Consider the following 15,988-nt stretch of genomic DNA (forward strand, 5'->3'; position numbering starts at 1 on the left):
TCAGTTTTGTTGGCCATGGCCACCTAAAGGTGTCCCTGAACTGTCAGACAGTGATATTTTAAGACTGATTTCAGTGGAAACACAGCAGTGTACTGCTCACCCTTGAAAGCTGCCTGTGTCAGAACTCAGGCATTTGGGCACCTCTGTAATGACATTTTCAAGGCAGATTTGCTTCCTTCCTCCTCCATGCCCAGGTGGGATGAATGCAATCACACTGCTCAAAGACATGAGGCGAGCACTGTTTCTAAACCCTAATCTGACATGTTTTCTTTATTTGTAAGGACAAATATCTTTCATGGCACCAGCCTGAAGGACTCTATTACACTCACACATCTGCAGCACCTCAGGTAAGTATCAACATTTTTACCATGACACAAAACAGGCATGGCAGAAGAGGGAAAGGATGAGTTCCACAGCTGGAGGTGACTTCCTTCTATCTTCATGGCTTTTTTGGCTCAGCCTCTTCAGAGGCCAAGACCATTTCCACTTGAAAATTATACAGTTCAAGCATTTCATGCTGAGGCCAAGACTCAACTCATTCAGCTTCCAAAAAGCACCAGGAGAGCTCTCTCAGTTCCTCATCCCCTCTGCAGCACCGCAGAACGTGCCAGAAGCTGGGCAGTGCCAGTCCCTGCTGCCTGTCAGGAGCCAGGTGAGCAGCTCACCTCGTGATGGTTCTCCACAAACAGTGACACCTTCAGGAGTGTATCTGAGACAGAGAGAAAACAGCAACCCCGTCAGCTGAATGTGCTTTACCTGTGTTCTGTACGCCCAAAAACTTGTCCTAAAGGCAATAAAAACAAGTGTGGGTAAAACTCAGCAGTGAAACAGACCACTGAGCCCTTGCCACACTGTGAGGATGTTGCTTCCAGCTGTGCCCAGGTGTGATGGTGAGTACTTTCACCTGAAGCTGACCCAGATCTCAGAGCAGGTCACAAAGATCTCAGGGCAGGGTCATCCACAGCTGCAGAGACCAGCACGGCCATGCCTGTTCCCAGGGGACATCGGCCCGGAGCCCTGGGCAACACCCCTCAGCTCTTGACACACAGAACTACCTTGAACGACCTCATCTTCTTTGTAACGCTCCAAAATCCTCTCCCAGGACTGCGGCAGGGCTTCCACGTCTGCCAAGCTGTCCAAGCTGAGGCGCTGCAGGAGCAGTTTGCTCTCCAAGTACCTTCGTGCCTGCTAAGGACAACAAGGACAAGAGAAACCCCCCAGCGCCGCCCTGACACCCCCAGCAGGATGGATACAGGTGCCGGTAGTAGCGTTCCACGTCCTGCAGCCCCTCCAGCACATCGGCCAGCGAGGGGCAGCGCGGCCCCCGGCGCAGAACCGCGGCCAGCCCCAGCTCGGCCGGGCCCCGCTCCTCCACGAGCCGCAGCACGGCGCTGCCCGCGGCCCCCACGGCGTCCCGCACGGCCCGCAGCTCCTCCCTGCCGGCACAGCGGGGTCAGCCGGGCCCTGGCGCCCTGCCCGCCCGGCCCCGGCCGCCTCCTCACCGCCGCTGGCCGAGCTGCTCCAGCAGCGCCTCGGCCGCGCCGCGCTGCTTCCGCCACAGCCGCGCCCGCAGCTCCGGGAAGGCGCCCAGCGCCGTCGCGTCCCACGGCAGCCGCCGCGCCGCCCGCATCTGCGCCGCCAGCGCGGCCAGCGAGCCCAGCAGCGGAGCCGCGGCTGCCAGAGCCGCCCGCGCCGCCGCTCCCGCCCGCACTGCCGCCTCCGACCAGGCCCGGAGCGCGGCCACGGGCACCGCCATCACCGCCACCATTACCGCCGCCGTTACCGCCCGGCGCTGCTGCCGGGCGTCATCAGCCCGCGCCGCGCCGCCGTTGGCCAGCCCGGGCGGCGGTTGCGTTTAAAGGAGCGAGCGCTGAGGGAGCCCGCCCGGGAGGAACCGCTGAGGAGAGAACCCGCAAAAAATAACCCCCAATAAATAACCCGCAATAAGAACCAACCCGCTGGGGAGAGAACCCGCAATAAATAACTCGCAGTGGAGAGATTCCGCCATAAGAGAACTGCTGAGGAGAGAACCACAGAACCACAAATGGCTCCTGCTAAGAAAAAGGGCAGCTCCATTGCCCGCCGCCGCAAAATGGAGGCGTTCCTCCAAGACTTCGACAGAGAAGGTAGCATAGGGAGGAGGAGGGGATCGCGGGGAGGAGGAGGGGATCGTGGGGAGAAGAGAGGCCCCGGGCCCGCGGGCAGGGCTAACGCTTCGTCTCCCCGCAGTGGAGCGGCGGCTGAAGCAGATCGAGGCGGACGGGGAGCGCATGGTGCAAGAAGTGGAGCACATGTACGACTTGGCCATCCTGCGGATGCCGCCCGAGATCCGCGAGATGAACTGGCTGGAGTTCTTCGGTGCGGGGCTGAGGGACCCCTTCCCCCGCAGATGATAATGAACGGGTGTAAGGGAGGGGATGGGATCTACCCTGCCTACAATCCCCAGGGAATGATCCCACAGCCTGCCCGTGGGTGCTGCTTCTGTTGTCTGGTTTGTGCCGGGTTTTTCACCCCCGTGGTGACAGCCCTGCTGTTCTGTGTGAGTCTCCCCTGACATGTCCTGATGCATCTGACTCGTTTTCTTTCTAGCTCTAGCAAGAGGTGAAAACACGCCGGAGGGTGTGGCTAAGGTAGGTTTTCAGAACAAATATAAAGCTCTCTAGAGACATCCCACTCTGCTCCTCACACTGGAGCATTACAAGAGAAACAGTTACATCAATATTTTCACAAATGTTTCCTTAAAATTCAACAATAAGAGAGGCTTGTTGTATCAGAGGTGTGATTTATGTGGTGCTGTTCTCCCCTGTTGATCTTTCCTTATCTGCTAGGTAGCACTCCCAAATCCCTGGGACTTTGTACTAAAGCACAGCATTTCCAAGCTGGTTGAGCAGCAGGGTGTAGGAGAGGCACACCTGCAGCTGCCATCCAGGCACTGAGTCCTGAGGGAGGCAGAGATGCATGAAAGGGCCCAGTTTGAGCACAACAGCAAACTTGGAGCTCATCTGGCTGTAAAATTGCTGGGGGTTTGTTCTACAACTTTGACTTACATTGGGCTGCCAACAATCCCAATGGTGCCACAAGTGTTTTTAATTTTAGGCAGACATGGAAATAACAAAAATCTGCAGGCTGAGCACAGACATCATCAATCCCCTGTTGGATGTTGCTGAAAAGGGTGAGTTTAAGAATTGTGGCAGCATTGGTGAGGTGGAAGCATGTTGTGCTTACTTACTGTGAATAGTAATTCAGTTCTTGCTCACATCTCTCAGTATGTTTAAACCAGGAAAATGCTTAAATCGGGAAAATACTCCTACTTTTATCCCTAGTACCTACAGTACCTCTAATTAATTTCATTAAAAGATTCAAAATAATCCAAAGTAGTGCTCAAAGCAATTAGGCTTTGGAATTTGGATTTCTGAAGCAAATTGTTGCCAAAACTGCTTGTAGCTGTTTGCCTTCCCTGCTAAATAATAATTTAAAGTTATTATTCAGTGGGATAACACTTTCTCTTTCCAGTGAGTAAAATCAAAAGGAGTGTTGAAGCTGATGAGGAAGCAGAGCCTCCATCAGTTCCACAGCAGAAAAGATCTCGACTTGCCAGCCAGCGTCCTTCAGAGGCTGAGAGTGGGGATGCAAGGACTGCCAAGGTGAGTGAACAGCTGTTCTCTGGGGTGACATTATCCTCAGGACAGGAATTCCTGACTGAGCTGATGACTAGGGCTGCCCAGGATGCTCTGAGGGAGACTGCACCCAGCTGGTGCTTCCCAGAGAGTTCTAGTAGTGGGGAGGGTCCCAAAGGCTTGAATGGTGTTTGCTCTGGGCCCTTGTGCCATGGAAAGGGACTGAGCATTTTGTGTGGAAGCCCCTTTGTGTGGACTCAGCTGTCCCAGGAGAGGGAAGTGACTGATCTGGTGAGTGATGTGTGCTGCAGGTGAAGGCATCCGTCAAAAAACCACCCGTGGCCAGAAGACCCCCCTCAGCGAGAGTGAAGGGCATGAGCAAGAGGTAAAGGGGATGTCTCTGTCTCACCTCTAGAAATGGAGAGTGGGAGTGCAAATATCAACATCTCTCTTTGGTGGGATGGGCTTTGGTTGGGGGGAGAGTTGTGCCACACTACAGGGCAAAATTGATGGGAATGAAAGATGGACAGCTGCCTGTCCTGTGAGAACAAGCTGTCCCCAGGTTTGGGGGTCACTGGTTAGTGATAACCCCTGGGGTTAGTGGTGGTCACCTTCTCCAAGCCTTTGACAAATGCCTGTGCACTTGTTAGAGGTCATGTTACGTGCAGATGTTTATTTCCCTTTAACAGATCAAGCAAAAACAACTTCATCACTCCAGCTTCTGGCAGAATGGTTGATATGTGTGCTCGGGGAGGCACCTCCATGGTTACACCCAGATTTGATCCCAGGTTTGTTAACAGAGAAAACAAATACATTTCCCTTCTATCTCTGATCCAATCTGCTTCACACCATCTGTTCACAACACAGCCTTTAGGGACTCTTTGGACCTGAAATGAAAGACTTGGACTATGTTGGGAAGGCTGAAAGTTTGACAAGAAAGTCTCACAGATATGTGTGCTTAGCAGAAAGATTTTTGAATATAGAATTTGAAGAAGGAATAGAAATGATAGCAAGTTTTCATATAGAAGAAAAGAATTGCTGAGCCAGTCTTACTGGATAACCAAGGAGGAAAAGGGGGTGTTAGTTAGAAGGGGTTTTATGATTTGGAGCAAAGGATAAACCCACCTCAAAGAAGATGTTTTTACCAAGCAGAAAGATAGCACAGGCAAACAAGTCAGCAAATGTTGCAAGCAGAAAAAAGGTCTCAGAATTTTCCACTCCAAGAAAACTGAAAACAACTTCTAGCTTAAACTGTAATGTACTAACTTTGAGTGATTGGAGAACAGCAACATGAATATGGCAATCATAGCAGTTATGATAGGCTATAGATAAAAGTTAAGGTATAGATTGGTTCTGCTGTATTAAGATGCTCAGCAAAGTATAGAATGCATTTGTAACCTAGACTAAGGGTGCAGCTGGAGCTGACAGCTGTAGGCACAGCTCTGTCACCCACAACCCTGGACTGCTGTAACACCTTGGATGGAATAAACTGCATTTTGAGGAGCGGCCTGGAGTCTCACATCTCTCATTCAGCTCTTACTGTACTGGAGGTGCTGTGAGCAAACATCACTCACTCTTATCTCGTTTCAGGGTGTTCAAGACGCCGGGGCTGCGCACTCCGGCCATCAACGAGCGCGTTTACACCTTCTCTGCCAAGGGGAGCCCCCTGGCCGAGCCCGAGGACGTCATCCTCACCCTGCCCCTCGGTGGGGGAGAGGTAAATCCTGACCCTTCACTGTGCAGGCACCTCTTGGAGCCTCACCTGCTTCACTTCAGCCACTCTTGTCTCTTTAACTGTGCTGCTGCAGTTTATCTGATGGATCGATTGAGCTTCAAACAAACCTGAAGAGGTTCTTAGCCAGAAGTGGGGCCTGCTCAGGCTGTTGAAACAGAGCAGGAGGATGTTTCACTGTGCATTCACTTTAAAGCACTTACACTGACACTACTGCAGCTTTTGAGGGTTTGATGCTGGCTCAATGCCAGTGCACCCACAAAAAAAATTCATTCACTCCCTGGCTTTGTCCCCTCTCACCACAAATCAAGCTATTTAAAACCACCACAGCCAGTAATGCATTAATGCACTGCAAGAAAAATGTGAGATGAGTTTCTGTTCCAGCTGAATGTAGTTCTCTGCCTGTCTATACTTAGATCTTAATCTCTTTTATTTATTTAACTCTTATGCTGTCTCCAGCTGCTGCGGCTGGCCAGACAGAAAACCTGAGCTTTGGGTTTGTTTCCACAGAGCATACGTTTGACAGAAAAAGATTTGACCAAGAAGAATTTTCTTCAGCTGAACCCCAAGGCCCAAGGGCTCATGCAGAAGCTGTCAGTAAGTCTGGGTGTTTTTGTCAGCCATGGCTGTAAGGCAATGCTGTCCCTCTGTCACCAGTCAGGGGATTGCTGAGCTGCAATAGAAACTCCTTATTTCCCCTGGCCCCTTCTCTTGAATTTTGGCTGATGTCAGAGGTGAAGAAGCAGCATGGAGCAGGGAAGGGAGAAGCAGGAGCATTACATCACATCTGGCTCAGTACAGAGTGGGGAAAAGAGCTGTTGTCACTCTGAAAAACAAAGTTGTGCTTTAGGCTGGAGCTGCAGGTGGTTGTGGGCTGTACCAGTCTCTGAGTGCTGATGGATTTCTCTTTCCTTTCAGGTTTGTCTCACACAGGCTTGCAATGAGGCAAAAATACCCCAAGATGGAAGTCAGTGAGCAAGACATCCCTCTGTAGTTCTTGTTTTAATTTGTATATTCCTTTTATTGATATACAGAATGGAAGCTAAAAACTAGTTATTTTACCTATGATAAGTAATGGGAGAAAAATAAATAGAACTTTGGAGAGAAATATGTGCCCCGAGTTTCCACAAGAACCTTTTACACCTGCTGTGCTTGAACAGGGCCATTCCACCCTGTCCCATGGCTCAGGGAGTGACAGTGGCTCTGCAAGGTGGGACAGAGCTGCCTACAGGGACCCAAGTGACAAATCACCAGTGACATTGTTGAGGGGAGCAGGCACAGGCAGTGATGGGGCTGTAATGAATTAAGTGCTGTTCAAATTGATGCAGGAGTGCTGCAAGGAATATGTGTGTGTGTGTTGTGAGGAGTAGGACACAGGTGTGATGAATATTGTCCATCAGCTGTGATAAAAAGCCTATCATCCCAATACATATTTTCAAAAATGAATTTGAGGCTGAAAGAGATTATTAAAAATGAGGAGAGGAAATTGTCTGGGATATATTTAGAGTCCCTTGCTAGGTAAGATGAATTCCAGAAGTCAAAATACTGCCTGTGGGGTGAAGGGGATCGATGCTGATATTGTGGTGGCTCATGATAAGAAGATAGGGCTGAGGAAATTCTCCTTCCAGGGGAGAGTGTCTGGGATTGCTGTGCTAAGGACTGGTGTGCTGAGCTCCAGGAGGGACACACAGTGCAGGGACTGTCCTGGAGCCATCAGCCCTCCCCCAGAGTGCAGCTGGGGGTCTCTGCCCCCACCCTGGGGTCTGGTTTGTCCCTTCCCACCTCGGTTTCCTTCCCGAGCCTGTGGGCACTTTGCAGCTGGGTGGTGGGGACACAGGCTGGTGAGGGATCCTGGGATCCCAAGAGGAAGAAGGCTCTTGCAGGATGAGGTTTATGAGCAGATGCTCAGGAGAGAAGCCCCCAGCACTGGTGCTGGGTGGGCTTAGGCTGCTCCCTCTGCATTTCATTCCCTGGCACTGAGGACATGTCCCTGCATCCTGTGCCAGCCTGAGTCTGAGGAGATGAGCACAGCCAGCCTGCAACCTGCCATGCCCTGGACATCTGGAGAGCTGGCTTTGATCTTGGCTGTTTCCTCACTCTTTCATTTATCTCTCTCTGCTGTTCTGGATGACAAGATCATTAGAAACCCAGTTGCTGTTGCTGAGCTCTTCCTCCCGAGCTGTGTGTGAGCGTGGACGATGCCTGAAAGACAAGAGGTTTAATTGTGTTCTGCCTGCAGCTACAGGATGTCAGCCAGGCAAATTTAAAGCCAGGCTGCACGGGGGTGGGAGATGCACCTCCATTACTCACCAGCCTGGATGAGGTTCAGCTTTATTGTATCCTGAAATAGCCAGAGCCTGGGAGGTGCTGATTGAAGCCATTTGAAAACATGACAACATCCTCGGGACAAGAGGTGTCTAATCTAATGAAGCCAGAAGGCATTAGATAAGAGCTGTGCAAAGCCAGGAAAACACAATTAAAGCATTCCTGAGGACTGCTGTCGACCTGTATCAGGAACACTGGGACAGAGATATTGCTACAAGTCTAATGAAAATAAATGATCTGTTTGAAACATTGCTCAAGCCAGTGACAGAGCCTCTGCTGGGCTCAGCCTTGAAGGGTCCTGCTGCAGATTGGGTCCAAACAGCCCATCCCAGACATGGTCTAACAGGGTCCCACCAGCCACAAGCTGGTGCCTCAGTGGGTTCCCTGAGCAGGGCTGTGCTGCTCTGGGGGCATGGCAAGGTTTTGTCTTGGCAGCAGAACAGCCCAGGAGCATGTCACCATCCCATCCCCTAGAGATGGTACAAGGGAACTGTAGGAGGGTCAGGACAGACAGAGAGCAGAGATCTCTGAAGCCAGGGCTTGGGAACTTGTGGTTCATTGCAAAGGGCCTGGGTGCAGGGCCCTGCTGGGAGCTGCCAGCCACAGCTCAGAGCAGGCTGAGAGAGGAGAGGGGGAGAGAGGATGAGAGGATAAGAGAGGAAGAGAACAAGGTTCCTATTACAAGACAATAAATCTTCTGTGAATATTCTAATTCTCACTAACCAATCTAGTACAAGATACAAATCCTACAGCATTTCCACACAGCCTATAAGAATCATTACATTCCCACACTGGGTTACATTTTAAACCCTAAAAACTCCTCTTTGGGCCCCTTCTGCCAAGCCAGCAGGGTCTGCTCTGAGCCTTGGGCCTGTCTGCAAGCAGAGGGTGTTGTTCGATCAAAAGGGGATCACCTTCAGCTGGCCATGCCATTGTTTTCCAGTTGTTCAGTAACTGAGGAATCTCCAAGCTTGCTTTCATTTCAATCTCACTTAGAGTTTCCATATGCTCAAAATCTTTTGCCAGGCAATCACATTTATAAGGGTTTCCTGTTTCATCTTCCCCAACATGGAGCCCCTGGCATAAGTGCCATGCCTGGCACATCAGGCCTTTCTCCAGACAAAGGCCATTCCCCAGGCTGGCACTCTGATGCCTTTCTCACAGTTCATTAGCCAGGCAGGATCCTCTCCCTCCCTGCGCTGAGTTTTGTAAGATTTTGCCTCCAAATAACCCCTTAAAACCCCTCAGGGTGGTGAGGTGCAGGGGCCAGTGCTCTGGCTGGGTGGGCAGTGGTCCTGCCCAGATCCCCCCTGTGTCACCACCGTGGTGTTGGGGAAGTGGAAATGGAGGAAAAGCTCCTTTTCCTTCAGTGCATTGTCCTCTGTGCTCTCTCCTCCCAGCTGTGCTGTATCAGAGCTGCATTTAGGATCTGGGTTTGGACCTTTGAATAGAAACACCTCCCTTTAGACTCTTGCTATCAGAAATAGTGATTAAACACACCCACCACTGTAAATTGCTGGCAAGAGGAACCTGTCTCAAATCACGCTTCTTTGGCAAGAGTTTAAATTGACAGTGACAAGCTTATTTCTGGAAAAAAGTTTTATTTTGGGGAGTTGGATTCATTGTGCCACTTCTCATTTTGATGCAGTGTGATGTGATACCTAACACATCCTTTTCCCCCTGAGGCAAGGCAGGGATTTGAGCATTGCTGTGAGACAGTGTGTGCCTCACAGATCCACCCAGCTCTCCTCAGGAGGGACAGCACTTCTAAACAATTATTTTAACCAGCTCAGGGAAACTCTCATCATTTTTGAGGTGCCTGTTTTTCCCCAGGGGTGTACAGCATTCCTGATGTACATCCCATTACCCTGGGAGACTGTATTTACACTCACAAACAGACATTTATCCAACACAAAATTGCCATCACCCAGGAACACCTAAATCTCACAAAAATCTTCTTCATTGCCCTCTTAATCTCTTTGCCTGCTACTGTTTAATAGAATTCACTTAAAAATATTTAACAGCATGAAGCCCCCGGGGCTGAGTGCCACCCCTAGGGCTGCCTGAGGGGACAGCCCCACCACCTCCTGCTCAGGACCCCAGGAGTCCCTGGCCCTGCAGCCACAGGGTTTGTGAGCCAGGTCTGGCAGCACTGGCTGCTCCCCACTGCTGATGATGCCTTCAGAAGGCCGCCCTAGAACAGAGACAAGGCAGAACTAAAGAATAATTAGGGATTTATTAGGAGGCCTCAATGGACCCACCTTGGGCAGCACAAGAGCCCAGCCAGGGCTGCACCCAAGATGAACCAAAATGGTCCCAAAATGCACAACCAGTCACAAGGTCTCTCACTTTGATCAGTTCTGCTCCATTTGCATATTGGGGTTAATTGTCTAATTATGAATCCATCCTTCTTGTTTTTCTCTCTTCAGCCGACATTGTTTAAGCTCTTGGGCCTGAGATTTCGATCATTTGGCCTTGGTCCCCAGCTAGAGAAGGAATTGTTTTGTCTCCGTACTCTGTGAAGAAATCTTACCATCCCATAATGTGAAGCTCAGACCCACACACTAAAGCAGCACAGAATCTGAAAAATATAAAAGCTAAAACCTGAGGCATCGCACCTGGGCTGCATTAAGCTTCCAACAAACAGACACAATATTCCCCAGGGAACAAGCCACCAGGAACAGGCTTCATTACACAGGAGGGATTTGCAAGAAAAACCTGAATTGCCCAGTTCTAAATTCTTTTCCAAATGCTTCCCCAGGGTGCCTCTGGAGCAGATGATTGAGGGCTCCCACAGGGATGTGATGCTGCTGCTTTATTTCAGCCCCGTTATGGAATTTCAGTCCTGTGGGAGTCAATGGAAATGTGCAGGGCTCACACCCAGCAGTGAGCTGGGCTCCCACCACGCAGGGCACAGCAAGGGCAGCTCCCCACATGCTTCAGGTGCCAGGGGGTTGGAATTCAGGACATCCCTCTGGGTGCCCTGAGTTGCCAGGACCCCTGCCAGGGGGCTCAGAGACCCTGGCACAGAGCCCAAGACCCCTTTGACTTTGATTATGAACGATGGAGCAAATTACCAACCTTTTATGAAGAATTACAAGCCACGACAGTTTAAGTAGAATGATAGTGAATTCATCACAGGGTGAAAAAATATATTTTTGGGGTCTTTAGAATGGGGGTTCAGGGAGCAAGATGGAGGAATCTGGGCATGTCCAGCCTTTCTCCTTCTTCTTCTTGGCCTCTATGTTCTGCTGTGATGGTGGCACTTTTGGATTGGTTTAGAGTAGAAGCTCACTGTCTAACATAGGTGATAGGTATTGGGAAGTTATGGTAAATATTGTACACGTAGTTCTTAGTATAAAAAGACAACACCAGAGTGCCTCTGTCTGTCCTGCTGAGCAGACCTCAGCTGGACAGGAGAAAGAATTTTATAGATAAGAAACAATAAACAACCTTGAGAACAAGAACTGAAGAGTTCTGACTCCTTCTTCGAGTGCCGGGCTGGGAAAAGAGACTTTTAAAAATATCTTGGGGTCACTCTGAGCAGCAGAGACCCCCGAGACAGCAGGGATTTGCCACAACACCCAGGGAGGTGCCCAGCAGCAGAGCAGGCAGGGGGATGACCCTGGCTCACAGCACTGCCACCCTGAGAGCTGTGCAGCACCACCAACAGTGAGTGCTTTTCAGAGAGCTCTATGAGCATTGGTGCAATGCTTCTCCTGGCACAACAACTCCTGAAAGTCTGGTCTGCCAATAAACCTGAGCTCATTAAAATGACTTTTTAATTACTGACATCCTCTAAGCCAGACATCACCCTTAACAAACAGGGTGAGGGAGCAGGTGCCTGGGGAGAGCACCTTGTAAGTGCTTTTCATTATTAGAGAAACTCCAGAAACCTCTGAACAACCCGGTGTCTGTCCTCCTTCCCCTTTGCTCCTGCTGCTGAGGCTCTGGAGGTGGCAGAAAAAAGGAAACTCTAACTTCCATGAGCTTCCATGCCCAAGCTGTGACAGTGGCTCTGGGACACACCTGGACCTGCTGGCACAGCACAGCTCCTCTGCTTTTGTCTGTGCCCCTTCAGGGGGGGCAGCTGCCAGGAGGAGCTGCTGTGCTGAGCGATAACAGCTGCTCTTTGTCTGCTGCTGAAGGTGCCTGGCAGCCCCAGGAAGATAAAAAGGCTGAAGTTGTTTATAATTGTGTCACTAAATGGCTCCTGTGCCTCCCAGGCTGCTCTTGCTGCTGTGCAGATGGCCCTGCTCTGAGGGGCAAGGCACAAGAGTCACCCTGCCCTGTGCCAGTGGCACATAACCCTATCCAATGTCACCCTGTCCTATGTCAGTGGCACCCTAACCTGTGCCAGTGTCACCCAACCCTGTTCAATGTCACTCTGCCCTGTGCCAGTGGCACGCAGCCCTCTGACAATGTCACCCTGCCTATGCCAGTGTCACCCTGCCCTGTGCCAGTGTCACCCTGCTCTGTGCCAATGTCACCCAATCCTGTCCAATGTCACCCAACTCTGCCAATGTCACCCTGCCCTGTGCCAGTGTCACCAAGCCCTGTGACAGTGTCACCCTGCTCTGTGCCAGTCACCCAGCCCCATGTCAATGTCACCCTGCCCTGTACCAATGTCACCCTGCCCTGCTCCAGGGTCATCCAGCTGTGCCTTAACTGGGCCACAAATCCCCACATCTGTCACACCATGGGCACCCCTTGGCCAGCCAGGACAGGGGCACCCGCCTAGTCCTGGCTGAGGTGGGGGTGCAGGGCGCTGGGGACAGCCCAGGGTGGCACTGGGGCAGCCCAGGGTGGCACTGGGAACCCGTCCTTGGTGGGGCAGGAGGAGCTGAGGGGTCTGGCTGTGTCCCAGCCTGTGCAAGGCTCTGCAGGCACACGTGGGAGGGGAACGGCAGGAGGAAAGGAGCTCACTTGAACTGACAGATCGCTGATTACCATGACAAATGGCACCTGCTCTTCCTGATAATCAGCCATTATTCACATTCAAACCTTGCTCTTCCTCCAGAGCCAGGTTCTTTTTAACATTCCCAGGGCACTGCCCAGGACAGCTGGCAGCAAGGCCAGGCTCACCTGAGCCCTGCACCCTGGGTCTGGCAGCCTCTCTGCACTGAGAGCCCACAGGGAGAAGGGGAAGGTGATGGATTTCATGTCTGAGGAAGGGGGAAGGTGATGGATTTCATGTCTGGGGCTGCTGTGGGGCAGTGAGGGGCAAGAGGAGCAGCCCTGGTTCCTCCCTTGCTCTCCCCAAAACCCAAACCTGCTGGTGCTGCCAGCTGAGTGCTGGGTTTCACTTTCACCAGCACCATGCAATGGATGTTGAGGGATGGTGGGAGGGATTCCCACCTGCCTGAACAGCACCTGCCCCACAGGCCAGCCCATGCACCTTTCTGACACCACAGCATGCACCAGCAAAGCAAAGCAGGTGCTTTTTCCTCCCCACAGTGTCACCAGCAAGAAACCACCCCTCCAGCCCCTCTGCAGATGTCAGCCCACCTTAGCACAGATGTCATCTAACAAAACAAGGCATCACTTCACACCTTGATGCTACTAAAACTGTCCCTTCTCACCACATGGCACCTTTGATAAAGTGGTATTCCCCCCAGAACATTGAAATGACCCACACAGACAAACCAGGACAGGATTACTGCTTGGTTTTACTCAGATATTTAGATATCTCTTTATTGCCAGCTTCAACTGTGGTTCAATAAATACAAAATTTTAAAAAAAGTCAATAGATTTTTATTAGCATTTATAATAACTAATATTATTATTATTATCATCATTATTAATAAATATTCCAAACCAACTGAGATTCCCTGGAGATGTCTGACTATAGTTCAAACATGAGATGCACACAGAGTCCTTTATAATATTATATTACATTTGTTTCAAGCGTATAAAAATATATATTGACTTCTCAAATGTGTATTTACAGTACTTAAGATGTGGCTAATGAATATAAAAGCATCTGGGGATGAACCACCTTGATTCCCATTTGGTTTCTAGTGAGGGGAGTGTTGCAGATGCTGCTACAGCCCTTGGAGAAGGCAAGAGCCCCATGACATGCCCGAGGCTGCATGGGAAGAGATCAGGGTCATTTTGAGGCATTTCCCTTGCAGCTGCAAAACAGCCTTGCTGATTAATTTAATTATACTACTTCCCCAAGGAGAGAAGCTGAGAGGATGCAAGTTCATTTTAATATCATAACAACAATCTATAGCTTAATCTATGAATTTTATCTCGTGTTGGAGAGGAGCTCAATTGAAAGTGTTTATTCTTGCAAAAACTGGGCTTCCATGGGGGGCTTTCCTTTCCTTCCTTGTAGGAGAGAGCAGGAGAGCTGATGACTCCTGTTTCTCCTGGGTCAGAGCCCATCCCAGAGCTCAGCTCCTGTGGGACCCCTCCACACAGCCACAGCTACCACAGGAGTGTCCTGGTTTGAAAAGGAAGTGAGTTTTTTGGGAGTTTGGTGCTCAGACCAATAGGTGCTCAGATTTGAGCCCTGGCCAGCCCCCAGCCACTGCAGCCCAGGGAAACAGCCATGACCACAGATAACTGTGCTGAGGTTCATCCCTTTCCAGCTGGGCAGCATCCAGAGGGACAGAAAATCAGATTTTAGTGGCCACAAGTGGCACCCAGAGCTGGCCCTTGTCACTTCCCTTATTCTGGAGGCAGGGTCTGTTCTGGGGGACTCGAGGGAACACGGCGCTGCCTGCTCATGGCCAAGTTTGTTTTCCAAACTGACTGTTCCAGATTGCGAGGCAAGATGTGTTCTATTACCATCTGTATGGCAGATGACCTTTGTCAAGTGGGCAGTTTGCCTTATCTCTGTCTGAGTGATCACAATCACACCTCCCTCAGGAGGGGACATCTGCTGATAACAGCCATTGAATGTCCCTGCATGGCTGATAAGAACTACAGCATCCCATTGGGAGATGGGAGCCCAGAGGGAGGAGCCAAGCATTCCTACCCGGATAGAATCTGGAGATTCTGGAACACCAGCACGGCTCCTGCACTGGATTGCCCAGAGGAACAGCAGCTGCCTCTTCCCCTGGATCTCCAGAGGCAGAGACTGCACCTTTCTCCAGGATCCCTGCTCCAGCAGAACCACCCCTGACACTGCAGGAGGGCTGAGCCACAATTCCAATGGGACTGCTGCCAGCACCCTGACCCACAGGGTGTCAGCTTGGGTTCTGACTCTGGCAGCGTTGGTTTAGTTCACTGCAGTGTTTATTTCATCCTTTTATTATTTTTTTCTTCCCTATTAAAGAACCGTTATTCCTGCTCCCATATTTTTTGCCTGAGAACTCCTTAATTTAAAATTTATAGCAATTTGGAGGGGTGGGCAGGGTTCACATTCTCCATTTCAGGGGAGGCTCCTGCCTTCCTTTACAGACTCCTGTCTTTCCAAACCAAGACACTGAGGCACACTGTCACCTCACCACCAAGCCCTAGATGTCTCCAGATCTCCTTGAACCAGCCTGGAGCCAGCTCCTCCAGCAGCAACTTCCCAGCATGGCTCCTGCATCCCAACAGGCAGCACCAGCAGGGAGAGGGGAGAGAAGACCCAGAACCAAGCTAGTTCAACCCCCTGCCTAGAGAGCTGTAATATGCTTTCTCTAGAGATAAAACGTAAACACAGAGAGCACACAAATGCACTTGATCCTTGGGATCAGGCATTTCACTAAATGCAGGGCTTGGGTCACTGCTATTGCTCTTCAGGCTGGGACACAGGGGGATGGCAAGTGACCAACCTGACTGGAATGGGCCAGACTTGGAGAAATTATTTCTGTTAAAAACACTGACCAAGAAACTCTGGGGAGGGAGACAAGAGGCATAGTTTGAACTGCAGAGGGGGCAGGAAGGAGAGATCTTGTTTTCCCCAGAGCATATGCAGCACTCTCCTGGTCAGAGAGGTCACCCTGCCAGCCCCAACTCAATCCTCATTCACATCCTCATCCTCTCAGAGCAGCTAACAGCAGGGTCTGACCTGACTGGAGCACATTTCCAACCAGACTCTGAGCATCTCCTACAGCCTTCATCCCCTATGTAAATCTTTGCCTTTCAGCATTAATAATTCACTTGAGACACTTACAGATCACAATAAAGCCTTACAAAACTCCATACAGAGCTGCAAATACCCATTTAATTAACAAACCTCAAGGAAAGCTGTATTATTAAGATGCTATTTATGTCTTCTCTGGGATCAGGCTGCAGCTATGGGAGCTGCCAGCATGCCAGGCAGGCAGCACAGTGCTCACAAAACAAAGTGTGGATTGCATGGATGCAGCCAGCACCA

The 15,988-nt window shown here is 50.7% G+C and overlaps 2 protein-coding genes across 2 annotated transcripts; one reads left to right on the plus strand and one right to left on the minus strand.

Annotated features, from left to right (window-relative positions):
• Positions 1-241: 241 nt before the first annotated feature.
• Positions 242-1,768, minus strand: C23H1orf109 (chromosome 23 C1orf109 homolog). The gene is made up of 4 exons (XM_030964657.1): positions 1,503-1,768; positions 1,254-1,436; positions 1,056-1,177; positions 242-709 (listed from the first exon to the last, which is right to left on the minus strand). Exons 1-4 carry the CDS (start codon positions 1,766-1,768, stop codon positions 642-644), a joined length of 639 nt encoding a protein of 212 aa, XP_030820517.1. The 3' UTR covers positions 242-641.
• Positions 1,769-1,843: 75 nt separating this feature from the next.
• On the plus strand, positions 1,844-6,671 carry CDCA8 (cell division cycle associated 8). Its single transcript, XM_030964645.1, has 10 exons — positions 1,844-2,126; positions 2,230-2,358; positions 2,590-2,630; positions 3,097-3,172; positions 3,514-3,644; positions 3,929-4,002; positions 4,307-4,405; positions 5,208-5,334; positions 5,860-5,946; positions 6,268-6,671. The coding sequence occupies exons 1-10, from the start codon at positions 2,045-2,047 to the stop codon at positions 6,322-6,324; spliced, it is 903 nt and encodes a 300-aa protein (XP_030820505.1). The 5' UTR covers positions 1,844-2,044; the 3' UTR covers positions 6,325-6,671.
• The last annotated feature ends 9,317 nt before the right edge of the window (positions 6,672-15,988 follow it).

Source organism: Camarhynchus parvulus, chromosome 23 (assembly GCF_901933205.1).
Source record: "Camarhynchus parvulus chromosome 23, STF_HiC, whole genome shotgun sequence".
Classification (NCBI taxonomy): Eukaryota; Metazoa; Chordata; class Aves; order Passeriformes; family Thraupidae; genus Camarhynchus; species Camarhynchus parvulus.

Bases quoted from the DNA above. Each gene is read 5' to 3' on its own strand.
- C23H1orf109 (XM_030964657.1), bottom strand. From the start codon at position 1,768: ATGGTGGCGGTGATGGCGGTGCCCGTGGCCGCGCTCCGGGCCTGGTCG. The intron at 1,178-1,253 runs GTATCCATCCTG...GCAGGCACGAAG, and splicing joins GAACGCTACTACCGGCACCT to GTACTTGGAGAGCAAACTGC. The intron at 710-1,055 runs GTAGTTCTGTGT...TCTCTGTCTCAG, and splicing joins AGAAGATGAGGTCGTTCAAG to ATACACTCCTGAAGGTGTCA.
- CDCA8 (XM_030964645.1), top strand. From the start codon at position 2,045: ATGGCTCCTGCTAAGAAAAAGGGCAGCTCCATTGCCCGCCGCCGCAAA. The intron at 3,173-3,513 runs GTGAGTTTAAGA...TTCTCTTTCCAG, and splicing joins GTTGGATGTTGCTGAAAAGG to TGAGTAAAATCAAAAGGAGT. The intron at 3,645-3,928 runs GTGAGTGAACAG...TGTGTGCTGCAG, and splicing joins GGGATGCAAGGACTGCCAAG to GTGAAGGCATCCGTCAAAAA.